At 34.8% G+C, this 22,381-nt stretch overlaps 1 protein-coding gene across 1 annotated transcript in view; it reads left to right on the forward strand.

The window, feature by feature from the left end:
- Positions 1 to 4,298: 4,298 nt before the first annotated feature.
- ABCB1 (ATP-binding cassette, sub-family B (MDR/TAP), member 1) overlaps positions 4,299 to 22,381 on the forward strand; it is a 49,683-nt gene continuing 31,600 nt past the window's right edge. The window contains exons 1-13 of the mRNA XM_009330539.1: positions 4,299 to 4,386; positions 5,221 to 5,348; positions 6,139 to 6,196; positions 7,507 to 7,654; positions 8,993 to 9,056; positions 13,082 to 13,273; positions 13,971 to 14,142; positions 15,161 to 15,285; positions 16,057 to 16,228; positions 17,893 to 18,006; positions 19,007 to 19,117; positions 21,850 to 21,975; positions 22,163 to 22,366. Of these exons, the coding sequence (XP_009328814.1) occupies positions 5,251 to 5,348; positions 6,139 to 6,196; positions 7,507 to 7,654; positions 8,993 to 9,056; positions 13,082 to 13,273; positions 13,971 to 14,142; positions 15,161 to 15,285; positions 16,057 to 16,228; positions 17,893 to 18,006; positions 19,007 to 19,117; positions 21,850 to 21,975; positions 22,163 to 22,366 (1,584 nt within the window). The 5' untranslated portion in view covers positions 4,299 to 4,386; positions 5,221 to 5,250. The remainder of the gene's footprint in view (positions 4,387 to 5,220; positions 5,349 to 6,138; positions 6,197 to 7,506; positions 7,655 to 8,992; positions 9,057 to 13,081; positions 13,274 to 13,970; positions 14,143 to 15,160; positions 15,286 to 16,056; positions 16,229 to 17,892; positions 18,007 to 19,006; positions 19,118 to 21,849; positions 21,976 to 22,162; positions 22,367 to 22,381) is intronic.

Below are 22,381 nucleotides of genomic sequence, written 5' to 3' on the forward strand. Positions count from 1 at the left end.
GTTGGTTATCCCCTTTGCTGGCTTGCATCAGATAAAAAAAAAACCAATCATGCAACTGATATGTGATTTCTGGGATGAGATTCTCTCAACACGAATTCTTTTCTGGAAGCATAACTAGTTGAAACTTCACCACAAAACATGAGCGCCCTGTTTTTCAAAAGCCTTTTTCTGCCATTCCAGAAGCTGACTTATGATCAGTTTGTTCATAAAATATTAAGACATTTTGACATACGGGAGAGAGTTGGATAAGTAAATTTAGATGAATAAATGCATGGAAACAGTCTGGAATAATTACTAGTGAGTTACAATACAGAATGATCTGTGTTACCTGACTTAACTGCAGTCCAAAAACTGTGTTATAATCATGCAAAATACAACTTAAACACTTTCGTGAAGAACAGAGCTATGCTGACAAGACTGGTGAATGGTCTGTAAGAGTAATGACTTAGAGAAGGATTTAAGGTTTGTCATAGTTTATTGTTACAGTACAATCTCTCATTGCAGTAGAGTGCCCAAGAGAGATGATTCAAACCATGCATTTATATCAAGTAGGAGAAGGGAATTAATTTTGCCTCAGTCTACAGCATTACAATATCTCCAGAATATTTCAAGGGACCTAATGGTCATCTTTCAAAAACACAAGAAGTTCTTATGCTCAAAATTCTAAAAAAGATGTGTGAATATAATCCAGGAGCTATAAAACTATGTCAGGCAAAAGGAAATTGGCTGCTACCTTAAAGAGAGGGTTGAATAAACCTTATGAATATTTGTAAGTATTTTCACATAGAAAAAATATCTCACAATGGAGGTCTTAATAGAAGTAATAATATCCAAGAGGTATTGTTCTGTCTTGAACTAAACAATTTCTATGAAGGGAAATGGAGCATAGAAGCAGCTAGCCAATAGGTGCAAGGAACTTGTGAACAATTGCAATTTTTTAGGTAAAACTAGATGTTTTCCTCATGTATAGGCTTTAATTTAGACAAGGTCAACTTTCCTGATCCTATGAGTCACTTTCCAGAATTTTCAGCTGGCTAAAATCTCTTAAGACATTTACCACATAACTCAATAGAGGTAGCTCTTTGAGCTGCAGTTGTCATTATCTTCATAGAGTCCCACTGATCCACTGGGGGATAGGGCTGAGATGGATGTGTAGCAGAGTTTTAGACAATCCAGGTGCATGAACCTTATCAACCATTTTCTACTTGCTTGTACAACAAGGGATTTGAATTGTCCAACAGTTCCCATATCAGCAGATCCCTGCTTCTTCTGATCATAGGATAACAAACTGGTTTGGGAATGAATTTTGAATAGTTGATGAGCCTTAAATAGCTCAAAGGTCATAGATTGGTCATCTCTGTTTAAATCCATCTTCTGTGGGAAGTTTTGTGACTTGTAAGTAGAAGGAGAAAAAGGTTTTCCTTCTTGGACTTTTGAGTGAATAGGACACTCCACTTTCGAGATGTTCAGAACACCTTTACTTTGCATTAAGTCAATGTCTATTTGATACAGACAGTGTCTATATGAGATTTCATGCTTCAGAGCTTCAGCCTACAGAATTAAAAAGAAATCTCCCTTGATGACATAAAAGATTGGTTAAAGCTGGGGGTAAGCTATTGATTTAATCAAATAACTGATCTGAGGGAAGACAAAGTATTTTTCAAATGCTGGGTTTATGAATCCTGCTTATATATTTAGGGCAAAACTGGTTGCCAGACTTTGGATGAGAAAGTATTTCTCCTCAGATTAGACTGACTGGTACTTACATTATTTCTGGGTCTTTTCATATATCTTGGGTTGTGAATCAGCTACTGTGTTCACCTACGTGTTTTTTATATACTCAAGTGCAGGTAATGTGCAGTGATGATGCCTCAGATTCTTATGGGTTTGGTTTACGACACAAATTTAATCTCTTCGGACTGAAATTATATAGTCTAACTCAAATTATCAGTTTTAACATGGAAATAATCTGAATGATTTATAGCAAACCATGAGATACAATAGATTAGAAGAAAGATTTAGTGATCTTTTTCTGGCCTCAAATTCTGTGCAACTGTGAACCTATGTCACTGAAAAGTCAAAGTACCGAAGCTATAGAGAAATAACAGAATTTTGTAGCTTACTAAGTAGATGTAAAATACTGTACTTTCCCAAGTTGCCCACTTTTTTAGTATCAGTTTAGTTGGTTCTGCTCCTAGTGTGATAAAACCAGCTGTAAAACAGTCTTTCATTTTCTTTGCACTACTGTATGCAGGCAGTAGAAACTCTGGTACAAATTGCTATTATTTATTTCTATTTTACTTTCATATCATGACTGTACTGCAGTAGCATTGAGACATTGCAATGAGATAATGGAATGTTGTGACAGGTCTTGTAGTTTTGTCCATTCTCCCTTTAAGTGAAACAGTTGTGAAGGACCTGCGTATACTGTTTCATTTGTTTAAATTAATTGACTTTTCTCTAGAGTCTCTCATTAAACTTTATTCAGTTCCCACTGAAATAGTTGGACCAGTCCATTAAGATCAAATCCAGCAAAGCACTTACGCACACAAGTTAAAACCCAGAAGTATTCCCATTAACTGCTGTGGATAGAAGTCTATACAAACATCTCAGGGTGACTTTTCATAAGCAGATAATACTTATGTTTACTAATCCTTTATACTTTGCTTGACTGACAATGGTAAACTACACTTTCAAAAGTAATCCTCATTCTGATAAGACTCTTATGACTCTAATGACTCTGATAAGACTATCAATGACATAGTGGGATGGAGTGCACCCTCAGCAAGTTTGCATATGACACCAAGCTGAGTGGTGCGGTTGACATGCCTGAGGGATGGGATGCCATCCAGAGGGACCTGGACAAGCTGGAGAAGTGGGCCCATGTGAACCTCGTGAGGTTTAACAAGGCCAAGTGCAAGGTCCTGCACCTGGGTTAGGCTGGGGGATGAAGGGATTGAGAGCAGCCCTGCTGAGAAGGACTTGGGGGTACTGGTGGATGAAAAGCTGGACATGAGCCAGCAATGTGTGCTCGCAGCCCAGAAGGCCAATCGTATCCTGGGCTGCATCCAAAGAAGCGTGGCCAGCAGGTGGAGGGAGGTGATTCTGCCCCTCTACTCTGCTCTGGGGAGACCCCACCTGAGTACTGCCTCCAGCTCTGGAGCCCTCAGCATAAGAAAGACAAGGACCTGTTGGAGTGGGTCCAGAGGAGGGTCACAAAAATGATCAGGGGGATGGAACATCTCCCCTGTGAAGAAAGGCTGAGAGAGTTGGGGTTGTTCAGCCTGGAGAAGAGAAGGCTTTGGGGAGACCTTATTGCAGCCTATCAGTACTTCAAGGGGGCTTATAAAAAAGATGGTGGCAAACGTTTTAGCAGGGCCTGTTGCGACAGGACAAGGGGGAATGGCTTTAAACTAAAGGGGGGTAGATTTAGACTAGATCTAAGGGAGAAATTTTTTACGCTGAGGGTGGTGAAGCACTGGCACAGGTTGCCCAGAGAGGTGGTGGATGCCCCATCCCTGGAAACATTCCAGGTCAGGTTGGATGGGGCTCTGAGCAACCTGATCGAGTTGAAGATGTCCCTGCCCATGGCAGGGGTGTTGGACTAGATGACCTTTAGAGGTCCCTTCCAATCCAAACTATTCTATGATCCTATGATTCGTTGTACTCCAAAACATTGTAAAAATACTCAGTTTTATCAAAATTTTGAGATTACAGGCATGCATGAATAAGAGGATGAAAAATTATCTCTTCTGGTTAATTATCAGATTAAATAGTTTTGTTTGAGTAAAGTGATAGGAGACCTACAGAGAAATTCATATAAAACTACTTGTCTTCTAGGACAAGGATTTTCATTTAACTTTTCATTAATTTTACTTCTGTAAAAGTGTTGAACATATCTAGCTTACTATATACATTGAAATAACAGTTAAGTGCAATTAATTTCTTTTCAATGTTTTAAATAGTTGTTATTTTCATTGAAGTAATGCCTACAGATACTGATAAAAACAATACATTCCACAATAAAATAAATGGTCCATTTCAGTTTAGAATCTGAACATACATTCAAAAATCAGAAGGATACTAATTGAGCAGATTTCTGCTGACCATAGCTGTTTCTAAACCATTTCTAAACTGAGTCTGAAACTCATCTTGCTGTTCTGCAGTTACTCAAATGAGAAACGATATGCACTGTAGTAAAATCCGGTTTTCTTTCAGGCTAGATGGGTCATGTTTTTCTGGATTAGACTTAGAAGAAGGGAAATAACACAAAAGAGTAAAACACTCCTTTTGTGTTATTTGGTTTCATTCTCACTTTGTATTCAAGAATGGATTCATCCTTAAGTGTAACAGTTACTTGGAGCACTCAGCACCATCTCTAATAAGGTAAAGAGGAATTCCTGCCAGTTTTAAGGGGCGTAATTAAGCCAACAGTAGGTAAGGGGAACTTTTCCTGGTGGAAGAATAGACTATTCGGGCTTGTTTTCCCGGGTGACAATGAAATAAGCATGCATTTAAGGACTGTGTTTGCTAAATATTCCCTTTAGGAAAAGGGAGACAGAGTCCAAAGTGCATGCACTTTACTCTCCAAAGCAGGCGAGGCAATGGGAGTGGGAAAAAACCAGGAGAAAGCTGTTGGTCATCTCTGTTTTACGTAAGAAGAGCAAAGTCCAATCATGTCTTTAACCATCTTAATTCTGCTGATTATTGAATAATTTTCCAGAGGACTAGACTCAAACCAAGAACAACCTTCACAGTATGTCAATAATATTTTTTAATCAGAGATATTTAATATTATTAATATTAATATTTAATAAAATTCACTGATAACTAAAATTTACTGATAACTAAAATTGGGAAAATTCCAAATAACTGCATATTCTTTTAAATAAACATCTACTTTCTCATTTATTTTGTATATCTGTGCTGAATTGCAGAAAATATAATGCTTATGTCATTCAAATGAAATTAAATGAAGGACCTTTAGTTATCAAACAGATACAAATACAAAATGTAGATGTTTGTAAGCAAACTTCAAATATCTGGACTTGTTTCAACATGTTGATACTCACCCATTACGAGGATTCGCTTGCAATGTATGACATTAATAACTTTATTGATTTTAATAAGTATCTATATTTTTTTTCAAATAAATGGACATTGAGATTACTGTCCTTGGCTTAACGTTTGTATATTTCTCCATCAAATATTATTTTCCAGGGAGCTATCTTAAATAAATTTAAATTTAAAATGCGTTCTGAAGATGAAAAGAAGCAGAAACATACTGCAGATGGAAATAGTCGTGAGATCACTGCATCCAGCCAGGGACATGAATCTGAAAACAAACAGTAAGTACTCTTAAACATTGTAAACATGTTCTGTATTGAAGCTTATAAGATTACATTATCTTATTTTAGATTTTATTTTATATTTTATTTAATTTCTTTTTTTTATATTTTATTTTATCAGGAAAGCCTAATAACAGAAAGCTTTGTATCAACTTGAGAGTAGCATTGATTGACACATTCATTTAGTGCAGAAGGACCTTTTATCTTTTTCTTTTAAGGACTAAGTGTCCACAGTATTGACTACAGTTTATTGAAAAACAATTCTAAAATATGACAGAAATGATGTCAGAATGGACATCTTGGATACAGTTATGTCATCAGCTAAAAATTACCTTAAAATTTTTAGTATGAATCAGTATTTAGGGAATCAATATTTTACATACCTTGAACATTTTATTTACTCCTCATACCCCATGTGCAAAAATTTGATTTTATAAGTTATCTTCGTCTTTCCCATTTTGAAAGCTATATGCTGCTGCAGTTCATAACTTCCCTGACCAGATAGTGGAACCAGCAGCCCTTTTTGGTGTTGTTTCACCCTTGAGAGGGGTGAACTGTGAAGAGCTTGACTCAAATTTACAGCAATCAGGAGCTGATGCTATTTATACACCTGGAGGTTTAAATACAAACATCTCAAGAATGGTCAATAAATCATATTCATTTTACACACAATTGTTTCCTATAAAATTATTTCATAATTATATTTTAATGGAACTTCATTAATATATTGCATTAGTATTTCTGTGAAATGTCGCTTTTTAAATGCACTAAAACTATCACACCTTTTAAGCAAGGAAAAGAAGAAGAAGAAAGTAGAAAATGCTAAGATGGTCAGCCTATTTACACTGGTAAGATTTATTCGCTCTATATATGTGTACGTATATATACACGCAGACACATTTAAAAGTGTAAACAAAAAATGGTTAAAGTTATGTTAGAGTACTGCATATATGGTCTTATCTCTACCAAATACTTTGATACTACAGAATATTGGATATAGTATAGCAATCAAGCAGTTCTTTTTGTAGATGTAGTTTTATTAAAGAAGCTGTCTTATTACTGACACGGATTCTTAGGAGTCTTCCCTTAGTAAGTTATCATGCTAAACACATCCATACTAGATTTTTGTTTGTGAAAGGTAGGGATTTCCATGTTCAATCATTTCTGGCCTCTGTATACCTAAGATTATGTGTGGTTTTGTCCTCTAAATTACTTGAGTCAGATACTAATCACACTAATTAGCCCCATTAATCATTATTCAGTCACCTGAGTCAGCAGTAAAGGGCAACTCTGCCATGGCCCTGATGAAACTTAAAATTAAAAATTATGTACTAAAAAGTACTTTAAATTCCAGAAGATTTTTATTTTCTGTATATTTAAAAAAAGCAATCTGTTAATAGTTAACCAAAGTAAATCCTAGGTCCTTTATTAGTAATACTGAAACGTTTTATATTTTGTAGGTTTATTGCGCATAATGCGCAGCAATGACATGGCAAATAACAGAAATAAAATTATAGCCCATGATGCTGGCCAATGCTCAATTTCTCTGCTTTGCTATACCAGCTTGCACTTATACAATTCCATCATACCATTATAATTTACAACAATAAACTTAGTATTTTACAGTACAGAATAAAGCCAATGATTTTGTAACAGATGAGCTCAAACTTTATTAAGTTCAATGGCAAACAGTATTTATGATTTCAGTACATTTTGATAATGTCTACGGTACATTAGGAACAGTTTTTCTGACTGCATAATAATGAATTTACAGTAAAAGTAATTATTGCCTTAATTATCACAATGCCATTAACATTTCTTATAATATGAACTTTAAATGACAAAGTTAAAAAGGGCAAATTTCTTATGCCTTGTTTTTGTATGGCCTTTCTTAACCAGGTGCAGATATTGATGCATTAAAATAGTACACTTCTCTGGTTTTGAGAGTTTATAGTATAAAAGTGCTTATATTAGAAGGATTTATTCCTGTACATTTAAATTGTTTTGTAAACTTAATTTCTAATCAGATAAAGTTGTAGTTTTGTGACACTGGGTGTACAATTGATAGCTTTTTCTTGACTTTCTTGACTTTGTAGACATAACATTGTGTTAACATTCTAATATGACAATAAAAATTAATTTCTCTTCTCACTCACAGTTTCGATACTCCAGTTGGTTGGATAAATTACTAATGATACTAGGCACTCTCCTGGCAATAGCCCATGGAAGCAGTCTCCCTGTTGCGATGCTAATTTTTGGTGATATGACTGATACATTTGTTGCTTTTGGAGGCTCAAATTTTTCAGGTAAGAATGTATCTGCTATGAAGAGAACAATGGCTCATATTTGGAAAAGAGCCAGGGAGATTCAAGCATCTTGACAGGAGATATTGGTGTCAGAAACCCCAACTTGCTACTATACTATGATGCAAATTAGTAACTCTTGTGTTTGTTGTAATAGATACACTATGGAATTTTTTTTGCTCCTAATTCTTAGTTTCTGCATTAGTAAATTTTATTTTTAATTTTTTCAAATTATCCACTACAGTGTACATTCAACAAATCATGTTTAACTGTGGCTGTGATAAATAGCAAGAGGCTGGTTTTCCATCTCCTCAGCATGAGTTCCTGTTGATTCCCTTGCATCAAATCTGACAATTATAGTTCACAAGGTGAATCAGATCAGTAAGTTGATCCAACAGAAAATTCACTACCAAAAATAAAAGTACTAAATTTCTTTTGGATTAATTTGTTGAATAGCCTCATTTGCTGAATCAGAAGTACGAAATCAAACACAAAGGAGGGCGGGCATGCACTGCTGAATATAAGAGGGAGGAGAGATACTGTCACTTTGGTATCAACTCACAGTTAGACCAGATTATGTTGTCCTCTGAACTCACACATTAGATGTTAAACTTGTGAACAGGTTTGTTGCCTGAAATATTATCTAATAACATTTTATTAGACATTCTAATAAAAGTCTATGGTGATGCAGAAAAAATAAAGGATGTGACCGTCTTCTGCCCTGCATCCTTTTTGCTCTTATTATGCTGCTGTAAGACAGAAACATGGGCGTACTGCCTTTATCAGAACAAGTAATTTATGATCTACTCCTTCCCAAGTACAATAAATTGATCAGATTTTTACAGTGCAAATGCAAAATGCTGCAGCTGTAGTCTTCTCAAAACATTTGTCACTAAATTCTTGTGTGGGGCAGTAAAATTTTAGGGCCAACACCAACATTATAGCCAACGTTTTCATAATGGGTTAAGCTATCTACAGTTACTGATTTGATGTCAATGTCTAGGTCTGTATTTTTAATGGGTTTTGGCATTATACAAATGCCCTGTGTTTTAAAAAAAAACAACAACAAACAGCATTTAATGAATGCTCAGGAAGACCTTTTAATCTCAAGTTACACTGGTGTAGTTTTGTAGTCAGTGGAGTTATGACTAACCTTATATTAGTATAATCATTGTTTTTGTATAGGTAGAAGCCTGAAATCGTCACACTCCTCCTTTCATTAAAATCAGCTTGATTCAAAAGAAGATGTAGCAACTCAAAATTTGCTGAACAGCACGCAGGAAAACAAATTTGTTAAAACTTGCTCTATTAAAAGTATTTACTCTTTTCTTCCTTTCTAAGGAAGTGCTTCTGCAGTGAATTTCTCTTTAGAATTTCTTGGCAAGCTGGAAGAAGACATGACAAGGTAATTAGAAATTTATATTTCCTCTCTTTTTTTTAATGTAGGCACACATTTCTAGTCAAGCCATTCTTCTCCCACAGATGTTTTGCATACTTTAAACAACATAAAAGCAATGGTTGATTGAATAATGTATGTAACTAAAGATTTGCACATGAGGTTATTGGAGGCACTGGGAAGATTCTTGAACATCCCCAGCCATTCCCAACAACTTCCCTGTAACCTCTTGCTCTCACCCATCCGACCCCCTTTTCAGGGGTGCTCTGTGTCCCAATGCCATCTGCATTTCCTTCCTTCTACCTTCTCTTCCTCTGAATTTATAAACAGTAATTGTTATGCTGAAAAATTATATTATCATCCATTGATTCCTTGAGCTATGGTGATTCACTGATAAAAAGCAGAATTAAAATTGCCAGATAGTACCTACTTTGCTGCCAAAGCATCGAGTTCAACTAAATTATCTGGACTACAGAAAATGCAGAGTTAGATTATATGCAACCTTAAATCTAGCATTCTAGAGCTGGCAATACCAGAAGACAGTAGTCAGTAGGTGCTTCTGCTACAAAACTTCATAAAGAAAAGGTCAAATAAGCAGAAACATCAGCTGCCAATAGATGTGTTTTGTTAAGGGGCTTTATTAACCACTGTCCATAGACTTGGTTTATGCAGGATGTCTAAAGTTCATGTGCAATTTCTTGTACCACTTCAGCTTCTTTTCTTCAGTTTGAAGTCTGTTCCTCATTAGGTATTGAAAAACACCTGACGTCTCAGGAATGCTGATATGGTCTTCAAGGCAATTGTCTTTTCTGAAGAGAAGGAGGAGATAAGGCATTTGCTCTAGTAACTCTTGGTGTTTTATATTGAAGTGCATTATCATTTCTGGTAACAGTGGACTGTAAACTTATAGATCATTTAGATTAAGTAGTTAAGTTTCTAATTAAAAAAAAATTATTTACACCAAAAAAAAGTTCTTTACGCTACCATAAATGAACAAGAGCTAGTTAGGAAAAGGGTGTTACTTAGAAATGAAGAACTCGTATGTAATGAGAATGAACTGGCAGGGAATTGGCAATTATGTTTTATAAGAGAGTATGGATGCACAAAGTTTGTTGCTCCCGCAACATTTCTGTCAGTCAGTCTCTGACATGAATGCGAGTAATGCATACACGCCTTCAGAGGAATATACTTGTGCCCAGTGATTTGAAAGCAAATTTGAAGGCAAAATTGCAGAACAAAATAATCTGTGCATGGGTAAAGTTACCCTAACTGTTCTATGTTTAGTAAATATCTGATGTGTAGTTGCACAATATTTTTAAAGTCTGTCTTATGTTTATTCCAAAGGAATTTTAAAAGTTGTTCTTACTACATATGCAATTATAGAATTCCTTTTCTGAAATTCTCTGAGATCTTAGTCTCCAGCATATATTTTCACAAGTCCAATAGTTTTATAAAGTATCGTATAAACAGCATTTTCTGTTAAAACATAAAATTAGATCATTTGAATTTAATTGAGTGTTCTGTTATTCTTGCAAATGTAAAAAACACCTGATTTATTTTCTCTGCGGCAGTTAATTTTTCTCTATTTCTACCTGTTTAATTATTTCTTTCTAGTAACTGGTCTTATGGTTGGATTGCCTTTAAAACTCTATCACTTGCTGTTATTAACTTATCTTAATTTTAAAGATATTTGTGTTAGTGTTTTAATTTCCACTTTGAAATGAAAGTAATGACACAGCATTAAAATCAACATATTTTCATTTTCTTTTTCTACTCAAGCATATCTAACCTGTATTTTAAGAGCAGGATGTACTAGAATCACACAAGGTATTACTGACCCTTATAGCATAAGAGTAGTGTGTAAATCAATGTGTCATCTATAAGTCTTTTAGACCAACAACCAATCAGAACCTTATTTTTGATTAAAGGTTTGGGGTTCTTTTAATCTCTGAATTCATATCACATCATCTCAACTAAAAACAATAGGAAGCATCTCATTGTCCTCAGTGGGCTATTGTCTAGGAGTCACTACTGCTTAAAGAACAAAGAGTGCAGGAAAACAGACAAGCTGACACAAAGAAAGTGTAAATGTTAACATAGATCTACATCAACACCTAAATGTTGAGAACTGCCTGTTCTCAGGACCCTAAGAGATGATCTGTTTGAGGGAGATCTTTTATTAACATCATGCATGCCACCTTGTCTTTTAGACATTCATTCTGAAAGTACAAGTATGAATAAAAAGCAGCCCAAGTTTCTCTTTAGAAACAAATTGTTGAATGAGGAATGTATTACTTATTAGCAGCACAGGAATAGGTTCTCTTTTCTAAAGTTTCTAGATAGAGCCTTGAGTTAGTGTGTTCGCTGGTTTGAAGAAGCAACTGTTTGTACGCACCCCTTGTTTCTCTAAGAACGCCTGCCAGCAGGTCAAATAATAATAAAAACTGTTTACAAGGACAAAGTTCTCACGTAGATGTGTTCAAGTACTGAACTATACACATGGACTTGGTTGTGTTTGTTACTCAAACAACAGTTTGGCTAAAACCTAACTATTTCTCAAAAGAAAAAGAACCATTATTTTACAGTGCAGTGAGCATTTACTCTAGGTTAAGTTTCAGCAGTGAATTTACAGAATCTATTTCATCAGCATGGAATCTGGCAAAGATATCAATCCCTTTTGATACAATTTGTCCTGAAACAAAGTCCAAGCATAAAACAATTCTCTGATGTAATTATCTGAAGTAATTACTGCTGAATTTTGAAGCAGTGTTCTTGGTTTTAGTTTGGTAGTTTCTGTGTAGAGTTTTAATGGAGCTGAAGATGATCGAGGTCAATATTCAACTATCCAGCATTCAGTTAGGCATTAACCCATTTTTATTAAACAGTTTAGATAAAGTTAATTTCATAATGAGTGTAGTTCCAAAGTCCCTGACTAAACTGTATGGTATCAGCCACAAAAAAGACTGGATTAAAATTTGAAAAGTTTCATCTATAAAGCCATTCTCTCCTTTTTCTGAGCAGAGCAATTGCACACAGATTCCTGCAATTTGCTCCCGCCAAGTTTCATGCTACAGTTCTAAAGAATCAGTATGCATAACTTACTACAGTAAGTGAAAGTCCTAAGAGTTTTAAAGCTTTTTGCTATGTATTTACTTTTATATAGATGCAGTAGTCTTACAGTTGCAGGTAATATACACCATGAATATTTAGCCATTGGTTTTAGTCATGTTTTACAAACAGGGAATCAGTTCCGTTACATTTTTCTGGTTTAAGTTCACCTGTAACTGATGCTGATGTCAATTCTGAATCAAATCAAATCTGATTTGATTCTATTTGAACAGTTTAAAACTGTGGCTTAAATTCAGTTCCAGTTTGAGAAATGTAGTGGTTCACACACTCCTTGGTTTTGAATTGACACCCTGCTTATTGCACAGAGCTGAATTAATTTAAAAGTAAAATATCAACTATGAATAAAATAGAGAGCAAAATAATTTTTGACCTAATGACATTTGCTTGCAATAGATGTATATATAGTAATGCTGTATTCTCAAATTGGGAGATAATTACAGCATCCATGCATATATATATATTTATATAGACAGGCATGTTGTATGATGTAAATGTGTGCATGAATATAGGTATATATGATTAGGTCTGTCTATATGTGTTAAAACAAAAATGTTATGGAGTTTTTGGAAATGACACATTTAAGTGAAAAGGGTTTTGTATCTAAAATATAGTTCTAACTATTCTTATGAGAAAATATATACTATATTGACAAAAAGAAAAAGTTATTCCGTTTCATTTTGTATCAAACGAAAAGTTATTCGTTTCATTTATTGCATATCTGAAAACTGATATTAAATACTACTTATAGAAAACTTGGCAAGTTTTACAGAGAAGTGTAAATTCTAGTATAAACATATAAATTCTAAGTCAGGTCTGAAACAGAAGAACTAAGCATCAAGCTAAATACAGACTAACGAGGTAATTAAAACTAATTTCATGGAATCTTGCCTTTTTTTTTCTTTCAGATATGCATACGACTATTCTGCAATAGCAGCTGGTGTTCTTCTTGCGGCTTACATCCAAACTTCATTTTGGACCTTAGCAGCAGGCCGGCAAATAAAAAAAATTAGAGAAAAATTTTTTCATGCAATTATGAGACAGGAAATTGGATGGTTTGATGTAAATGATGTGGGAGAACTTAACACTCGTCTTCTAGAGTAAGTATACTATACTTTTACCAATATTAATTTATCTTATTAAGCATGTATAAGGTACAATTTTTTTATTTTTATTTTTAAATTGAATTATTTCATTGGCAAATGAAGTTTTCAAGTTTTCTCATGGAGAGTCTCAGAGACTGAACTTCTAATACTTCTGATATTGGACTGACACAAGGATATCAGAAAAGCATTTTGATAAGTTCCTTTGAACCCTGAGGATGACTAAAGCCCAGCCTATGAGATTACCCCCATGAAGACAAAACATAGTTCATTTCTGTGCACACTGAGGTCTGAATAAGGTGCTGACTGACCCCAGCAGTGTGAACAGCTTTAACTGCATGACAAGCTTTCCTTTCTCTTTGCCTACATGAAAGGCTTTATCTTTTCTTTCCAGATATCCCACAGTTTCCAAACAGATCAAAATTTGGAATTAAGAAAGTGAGAGTAACTTTGCACTGTAGGCAGAATTTCAACCTTTTCAGACAAGAACAGGTTTATAGCATTACATTTTCACAAGAAATATGAAACTTTCCTTGACCACACTGTATAGTTCTTTATCTTGAAGCAAACTATTGTTTGGAAGTAATTGAATAATAAAGATTGTCCTCTACACAGATGCCCATGTAACAAAACTGAAAAGCTTTCTTGTGCTTTCTACATTTTCCTTCCTGTCTGGACATAATTTGTTTTTCAGTGATGTCTCCAAGATTAATGAAGGAATAGGTGACAAAATTGGATTGCTTGTTCAAGCAGTAACAACATTTGTAACAGGATTTACTGTTGGTCTCATAAGAGGATGGAAATTAACCCTTGTAATACTAGCAGTCAGTCCTGTCCTGGGACTTTCAGCAGCCCTCTGCGCAAAGGTAGGTTAGCATACATTCAGTGTCAGGTTTTATATTCATGAGAAATAATGAAATAAATCTACATATCTGTAATTCTTACTGTTAGAATGTATTGCTTAGAACACTTATAGCTTTTGACAACATCTATATACATAAGCTTTTAGGTGAACTTTATGTAAGTACCCTCATGTAGTTTGAATATTATAATTCCTGTAGATTGGACAGACTTGTTTGATTTTAAGCTGTTTCTGCCAATATAGCATATTTTTATATAGAAAAGGAAGCAAGATACACAAGTAGAATCCACATCTGTAACTGTTAAACTTCATCAACATGAGTACTTGTTCTGTTGAAAGGAATAATTGCACCTCCTGAAAAATATATTCACTGAAAAGTGAATAAATTAGTCTAAGTCTTGGTCTCACACACAGAGTTTCTTTTCAGAGTTGTTAACAGCTTTGGTAAGAAATTTTAGACAGACTCAGGTGAGAGAAGTACTAAACTACTTCTCTGTAAGTGACTTATGTAGTTTGGAAGCCTTCAGATTTTTATAGTACTTTATTTCCCTTACATTTCAAAGACCATATAAGCCTTCTCTGTCTTGAGTGAGTGTATTGCGGAAAAGGTAGGAGCAGAGAAGCATGTGCTACATATGTCTACTGGCTAAGAGTCTTCATGGACTGTGGCCAATTAATGTAAGCTATAGAGTCCTCTGGCTAAGGTAGCCAGAGATGAGAATGAGCTGAGGAGATCTGCCTGGGGAGAACCACACCAGCTCAGTATGAGTAGTTATCTAATCTCCTGCAATGGGTGAAAGCAGAGTAGAAAATCCAGCCCTTAGCTGTTGAGAATGGGTAATGTTGAATTATTTGTTTGAATTCATAATGTACTTAAGGATTTTGGTATTGAACATTCTGCACTCATACATAATATAACCAAAAGGCTTCATATTGGAAGAAAGTAACTGTGATAAAAGTGATTATGAAGTGCTTAAGCTCATTCTGTTTTTCTTAAGTCAAAATATTTGATACTGTATTAGGTTCTCTCTGCTTTCACTGACAAAGAACAAGCTGCATATGCAAAAGCAGGTGCTGTTGCAGAGGAAGTTCTGGCAGCAGTCCGTACTGTAATAGCTTTTGGAGGACAGGAAAAAGAAATTAAAAGGTAAGAGCAATGTTTGCTTTTAAAACAGCTGATTTTAAAGTACTCACTTCAGATGGTTTGAAATTTTCTTGTATCTTTGCTTTTGAAAACTGTCAAAACAAGTAAGTCTTGTGCTTCCTGCATTTTTAGGTAATGGGAAATTGTCTGTTACAGGCAATTATAAGTTTCACTACATGTTGAAAGACAATTGGTTATTTTTCTAGAAAATGACAAAATAAGTTGATATATTGTCTCTACTCTAGAAAGTGTACAAACTACTTTAAACATCACACAGTGAGAGCTTTAGACAAAAAAAAAGGCCCTGCTATGAGAAGAGGTGATGGTATCCTTGGTAGTCTGATTACATAGTAGTTGTGAAGGTACTAATAAACAATGTCTCTATTTCCACTATACTGTAAAACTTCATTCTTGTGATATATTTTAACCTTTTATCTTAAGCTAACAATTATAATCTCAAAACCTGTCATGAATGGTTCACGATCAAAGTTCACTGACCTGCAGGTTATTTCAGGAACCTGAATGCCAGTCCCTGAACTGCAAGGCCCTTTTTTTTTCTATATACCAGGTTGACTGAAGTTGGCCTTTTTAGGAGTTACCTTAAAGTCGCTGTGCCTGACTACCAGGCTTATCTTTGTACAGTCTTAGGGTATATATTTTATATATCTTGTTGTACTTTGTGAGTGTTCTTTTTCTAATTCATCCACAGAGTTTTTGGTGCTGTGTGCCATGGTACAAGTCTGAGTCTATTTTGAACTTCTATCTTTTTTCCAGATACCATGAAAATTTAGAAGATGCTAAACGGATTGGGATAAAAAAGGCTGTTACAGCTAATATTTCTATGGGTGCTGCTTTCTTACTGATATATGCATCATATGCACTGGCCTTCTGGTATGGAACTACCTTGATCTTAACTGATGATTACACTATTGGCCGTGTTCTTACAGTAAGTATTAATGAGTAAATTCCCAATAATAGTAAGAAATGCTAAAGAAAATACATTAAAGTTTATATTGGGAACTTATTTGAGTTTAATAAGAATTATGTGCCAAAATCAGAAAAATAGCATCCCTTCTTAACAAAAAGATTCTCACCACAAAAGCCTACATGTTGTTTCTATAGTATCTCAAAATCTACATCAAGCCAAATAAAACATATATTATTTTCAACTGTTTCTATATCTTTTCTGACTTCCATAAGATCAGACTGATATAGAAACAGTTCAATCAAAAACTGAAGTACATACCCTTCCTAGTTGCTATTTGTTTTCAGATTTGTGGGGCTGAATATATTTTCAGGATGCAGAAGCAAATACTTTTTTTTTTAGCTGTTGTGTGGTCTAAGTGGATCATTTTATTGATACTTTTCTTATATTTTGCACCATGAGAGCTTGGAATCACTTCTCAGTGTTTTTAGAAATCAAGGGGGAGAAAAATATACTGGTGACTAGGAAATATGTCACCATCTAACCAAAGGAAGAAAATCATAACTCATAAGTCGTAACTTAAATTCTTCTCTTGATGTGGTAACCATTCTAATTTTGTATGAGATATCAAACAAATATGGTAAGAAGAATAACTTTGTTAACCATGATGAAACCCAGCCAGGAGACCATATGTATATATTTATATCTTTTTTAAACTACCTGTTTTGTTTTATTTATGAATCACTGAAGTTTGCAAAAAATGGCTCTGATGTGTTATTGGCTCTTTTGAACCTGCCTATTCTTTTTAAAGACAGGCTGGCATACAGAACATCTTAGTGAGGTTCATGCCCTTGTGTGTAATTTTTTCAGTTCAAAGTATTGGCAATTTCTGTTGTCTATGTTGTAGTTCATTGGAATGGTGTTTTTATAAGATGAACAGGAGAGTGTTGCCTTATTAGATATCACATCTGTGAATGACCACTGTTGGAGAAAGATGATGGGTGTGATGGACCTTTGCTCGATATACTATGGCTGTTATCATGATCTCTGTTTGAGCAGAGTGTTTTTATTACTTTTGTTTTGATACTAGCTGAAAGCAATAAACTATGCTTCTCGGAGAAAATAATATATTTTTTCTTTTTCTGTTCTTTCTTGTTTGCTTGCACTCACTCCCTTTCATTCCAGCAGAGGGACCCTGTATTACTTTGCGATGGAGAAGCTGGCTTTGTATACTTCTATGTCGCTGTCACTTTGAAAGCAGAATAATAGTGCTTTGCCTATCTGTCTTTGTTCCATTGGAAGATATGCAACATACTTTCTGGTCTTTGGAACATCTTTTGCCAAAGAATGAATTAGTACAATAAATCCTGAGACACCAAGTGTAATTATACATTTTTTGGCATAGATTTTGCAGGTCTCAGTCACTTTTTCACTTCTTATCAATATGTTTGCAATATTCACATTGTGCAGGAACTCAGTTCTCAGCTGAATCTTAAAAAGCCCTTTTCTTAATGTTATTCTCTGTTTAAGAGAGACCCTTTCATTTTTTCTTTAATTCTAGATTCCTTAAACTTCCGTTAACAGGCATGGAGCCTCCTGACCCAAAGACATCTAATATAAATAAATAAATGTAATTCTCTGCTTAAATAAGAATTGATATATGTCACCAGAAACATTTCTTTCAGGTCTTTTTCTCTGTATTGATTGGAGCTTTCAGTATTGGACAGACTGCTCCAGGCATAGAGGCAATTGCTACTGCAAGAGGAGCTGCCTATGCAATCTTTAATATCATAGACAATGTGAGTATCTTTGCCCTCACTCTCTTTTCAAAACTGAGAGACCCTTCTTTTTAAAGTACAGGCACTATTTATGGATATGAAATTAGTAAGAGTAAATAACAGTGTGTAAAATAGGCAGAAATACAAACATAAAAGCAGATAGAATGTGTAATTATTAGTCAGTTCGTCTTTGTCTTCTAGAGTTACCAGTTCTTCCTTCAAAGGTAAAAGTACTGGATCTCTGAATCACTTGGTGTTGGAGGTATCCTCTAATGTCTTTATCATGAAGGGCACGTCTATGGTGCTGTATAGATGTGTGATTACAGCTGATATAGGTATGTGAGCACAGGTTTCAAGGTATCAGTGGCACCACCAGTAGCGTGAGTGTTGGCAAATTAATAAAACACAACCTGGTATCCTTGATATATACTGCAATTGCCAAGAAAGTCTGAAATCAGGGAAGCTGCGATTTTGCTAGCTAATGAAGATCTATGAAATGCAATGTCATGTTTTGGATTATTGTTAAGACATCCTTCAAGTTCTAGACCTACCCTGGATGGAAACAGAGTGATAATTAAGGACTCTGTTTCTGCTTAATGGTCAGTGGATTGGTTCTTTCTCACACAAATTGTTTCAGCAGAAAGGGTAAAGCTATAAATGAACAGCGTATGAACAGATCATTAGAGATGATCTGTTCAGGTTAATCATCAGCATCAAATCATCAGGATTTGAAATGAATCTCAAATTATGGCTAGCTGTGGGTACAGTCTCAAAGACAATGTACTGAATTCACACAAAAGCTTAAATGGAGAAATTATAAAAGTATTCTTGCATGAGCAGATCATCAATGTAGTAATGAGGCAGCAAAACATCATGCAATTTACATGTTTCAGAATTCTCACCTAAATTACTTTAAAATTACATTTAATATCTCTGCAGAATAATGGTGCACTGTAGGAGTTCTTTATGAAAAAAAAATTAGGAAATAAGTTGGGGTTTTTTTGTATTTTATTTTGCACAGGAACCTCAAATTGACAGTTATTCAGACACAGGTTACAAACCAGACCACATTAAAGGGAACTTGGAATTTCAAAATGTTTACTTCAATTATCCATCCAGACCAGATGTTGAGGTACTGTAAATGAAACTTTATACATATTACAGTTAAACATGTGGATCATTTGTTAGGAAAAAAAAGTAACATGAATAAAATTTTGTTGAAAATATAACAATTCCAAGTTGATTCTCTAATTTATATAAAACTACCTTGCCATCACAGTGGTTTTAGCTAGAATTATTTACACCTTAGCTAAACATGTTAAATTTTCTGAATAATTTTCTGTCTAAAGCTATAGTCAGTGTGGCGGTGCAGTAGAACTTAAAGATTTATTGATATCAGAATCTAAATTTATGCATCTAACCCAAGTGTTTGTGTATAGTAATAATGAGACAGTGGGTTTCAAAAGTACCTGCAATGCAGCTCTGTTAAGACTATGTCTGAACCAGTTAAAGAAAGCAGATCCAGCGAGGACTTGTTATATATGGAATAGAGATCAGAATCTGTATTTGTCTGTCTAGACAGAGAAAAAGTTTGCTTTTTAAAGCACCATCATAAATTCAGAGTCTTAATGCAGTGGAGGTGGAAGACATTTGAATGATTTCTGAAAATATTTTCATGAAGAGTGTCTTCACACTATGTAACTATTTCCTTCCCTACCTTGAAGGAAAATCGCTGACCTTGATATAAGGATCTTTCTTACTTTCAAGAGGCAGAAACAAAAGACACAGAGCTTTTATTTTTAAGCCATTTTTGCTCATAAATATGTTAATATTTTGGCTTTTCCTTCTATCAAGAAAGTGAATGAAGTGAATGTGCTTGATTTTTCTTCATATAGAAATATAAATCAAAAGACAACTATTCATCTCAGTGGATTATTTTATAAGTTTATACAGGTATGATACGAACAGAGATTTCTCCCCCATGGTTTCAGAGATAATAATTATAGGAAGTTAAGGCTACACCAAACATTTAGTAAGTATTTCATAAATTATAGTAAAGAGAAAAATGAGGAGGTCCAATAACTCAGGGTAGTTAATTTCTGCCTAAGTTTAATCTACCTGAATTTCAAGTTAACTCTTCTTTTCAACAGGATTAAGTGCAGCAAAGTAACTGACAGGCATGATGAAGACTGCAAGTTACTTCCTATATCACTAGACTGATTTATTTGCTGTCCTTACTCTCTCTTCTCTGTTTGCTTTAAGTTGTTAGAAACAGCCTAAGTTGATTTAATTATGGATTTTATTTTGGTATAGGAAAAAGGTTCTGATCAATAGTCCACTGAAATGACTGGTAATCCACAGGTTTTAGATCAACTTCTATTTGCTACTTTATTTACATTAGATTTGTTTGAGTTGTTCTGTACAAGGTCTATAGACTACATTACCTATAGCATTATGACCAGAAGACTAAATAAGGCTGCTTCATAAATTTTCAATTGCTATGACTTATATTGGACTTCTTGTTTTGATCTAAAAATATTATAGCAAAATAAGACATACTAAAAGTTATGATTTGTCTATGCCTCTTGTCCCTAACCAGTGAGATATATTTCACTTGTAAAGTGCACAAATATTGGTAGTAAAGGTGAAGAGGCAGTGGTAGTGCTGAGGGTAGAAATTAGGAAGAAAGAGACGGTTACAAGGACACAGGGCCGCAAGGTATTGGGAAATATATTGGGAGAGTATCGGAACATATTGGTGCATGGCTGTACATTTAGAATGGAAAAATGCACTTAGCCGTGATGCAGATGCTGACATTCAGGTATGCATAGTTCATTGTAGCCTAGTCCTTCTAGAAGACTAATTAGCAAAAAATACACTTTTCACCATTTCAATATACATTTCCAACCACAGAAGTTGTACAAAGTAGTGAAGGCTGTACAGACCCCTGTACACCTTTTGTCCTGTAAAGTAGAAACAAAAACACTTTATTCCTTTTTTTCCTATTGTTGTATCTTCTTACTGCTCAGGTTAGCAGGTTAAGCAGAAAGGTGGGCAAAATAATATATACACGGCATGGACATGCTAACTGTGTGTCTGTTCTCCAGCCCCACTACACAGCCCAATACAGGTTATATTCTTGAAAATAAAATGAAAGAGCAATTATGTGGCACCAAAGAGCAACATTTACCCTTTGTAAGAGTCCCAAGGAAGGCAAAACTTTGTATCTTCCAAGGTTGTGAAATGCGATATTTTATGCTGACTAGTACAAAGAGGTTATATATTGTGCAATTAAATGTTACTGTTGTAAAGAAGCACCACCAGCAATTCTAATCAAAAGGGGAAAAATTCTAATCAAAAAATTCTAACCAAAAGGGGAAAAATACTTCAAGGTTACTAAAATTACTTTCTTTCCAAAAACAATGTAGAGTATATCCTATCACTTTTAACTGTGACTTTTACTGTACAATAGTCTTCCTGTAGTTTGCATGGTGCATTAAAGAAAAAGGTGAGGCAACTTAATACAGAAATATTGTATCAAATTGTTTCTATATTATATTTTAGTTACGGGTAGTAATCATATTATTATTATTTTGTCATATGAACTGGTTCATGATATGGGTAATTGTGAAGTGTGTTGTATAATACATTGATGTTGGACCAATTGTGATGTAAATATGAAGAAAATTAAGGTGAAGTCGTGAGTTATCCAAAATTTAAACTCACATGTTTATAAATTTTATTTTATACTAGATTCTGCTATAAATATGAAGGATGCTTTATTGTAGGCTCTAAATTTCTTCAAATTTACACTGACATTTTTACATACTGTTATCTTTTTGGTTACCTTTCTTACATGCACAGGTACTGAAGGGCTTGAATCTCAAGGTTAGTTGTGGCCAGACAGTGGCCCTGGTTGGTGGCAGTGGCTGTGGGAAAAGTACAACTGTTCAGCTCATCCAGAGATTTTACGATCCCAAGAAAGGCACGGTAAGATACCTCAAGTGAGATGACTGCTCTCTGTGTCACAGTTGTTGGAAGTCTAGTCCTGGTCTCACTGCCCTTGTTCCAATGACATGGTAAAGTCTCCTCTAAAAAGTCATGTGCCAACCTGGGGAGAGAGGTTCCTTGACCAAAACACTTAGTAAACAATTTTTGTCTGCTTCCTTTTGTTTAGGTTACCATTGATGGGCAGGATATTAAGACCCTAAACGTAAGATATCTGCGGGAGATTATTGGTGTGGTGAATCAGGAGCCCGTGCTCTTTGCTACTACCATTGCTGCAAATATTCATTATGGCCATGAGGACGTCACCATGGAAGAGACTGAAAAAGCTACCAAGGAGGCAAATGCTTATGACTTCATCATGAAACTACCCAATGTAAGCAAACCAGCT

Source organism: Pygoscelis adeliae, unplaced genomic scaffold (genome assembly GCF_000699105.1).
Source record: "Pygoscelis adeliae isolate BGI_AS28 unplaced genomic scaffold, ASM69910v1 Scaffold27, whole genome shotgun sequence".
In the NCBI taxonomy this organism is placed as follows: Eukaryota; Metazoa; Chordata; class Aves; order Sphenisciformes; family Spheniscidae; genus Pygoscelis; species Pygoscelis adeliae.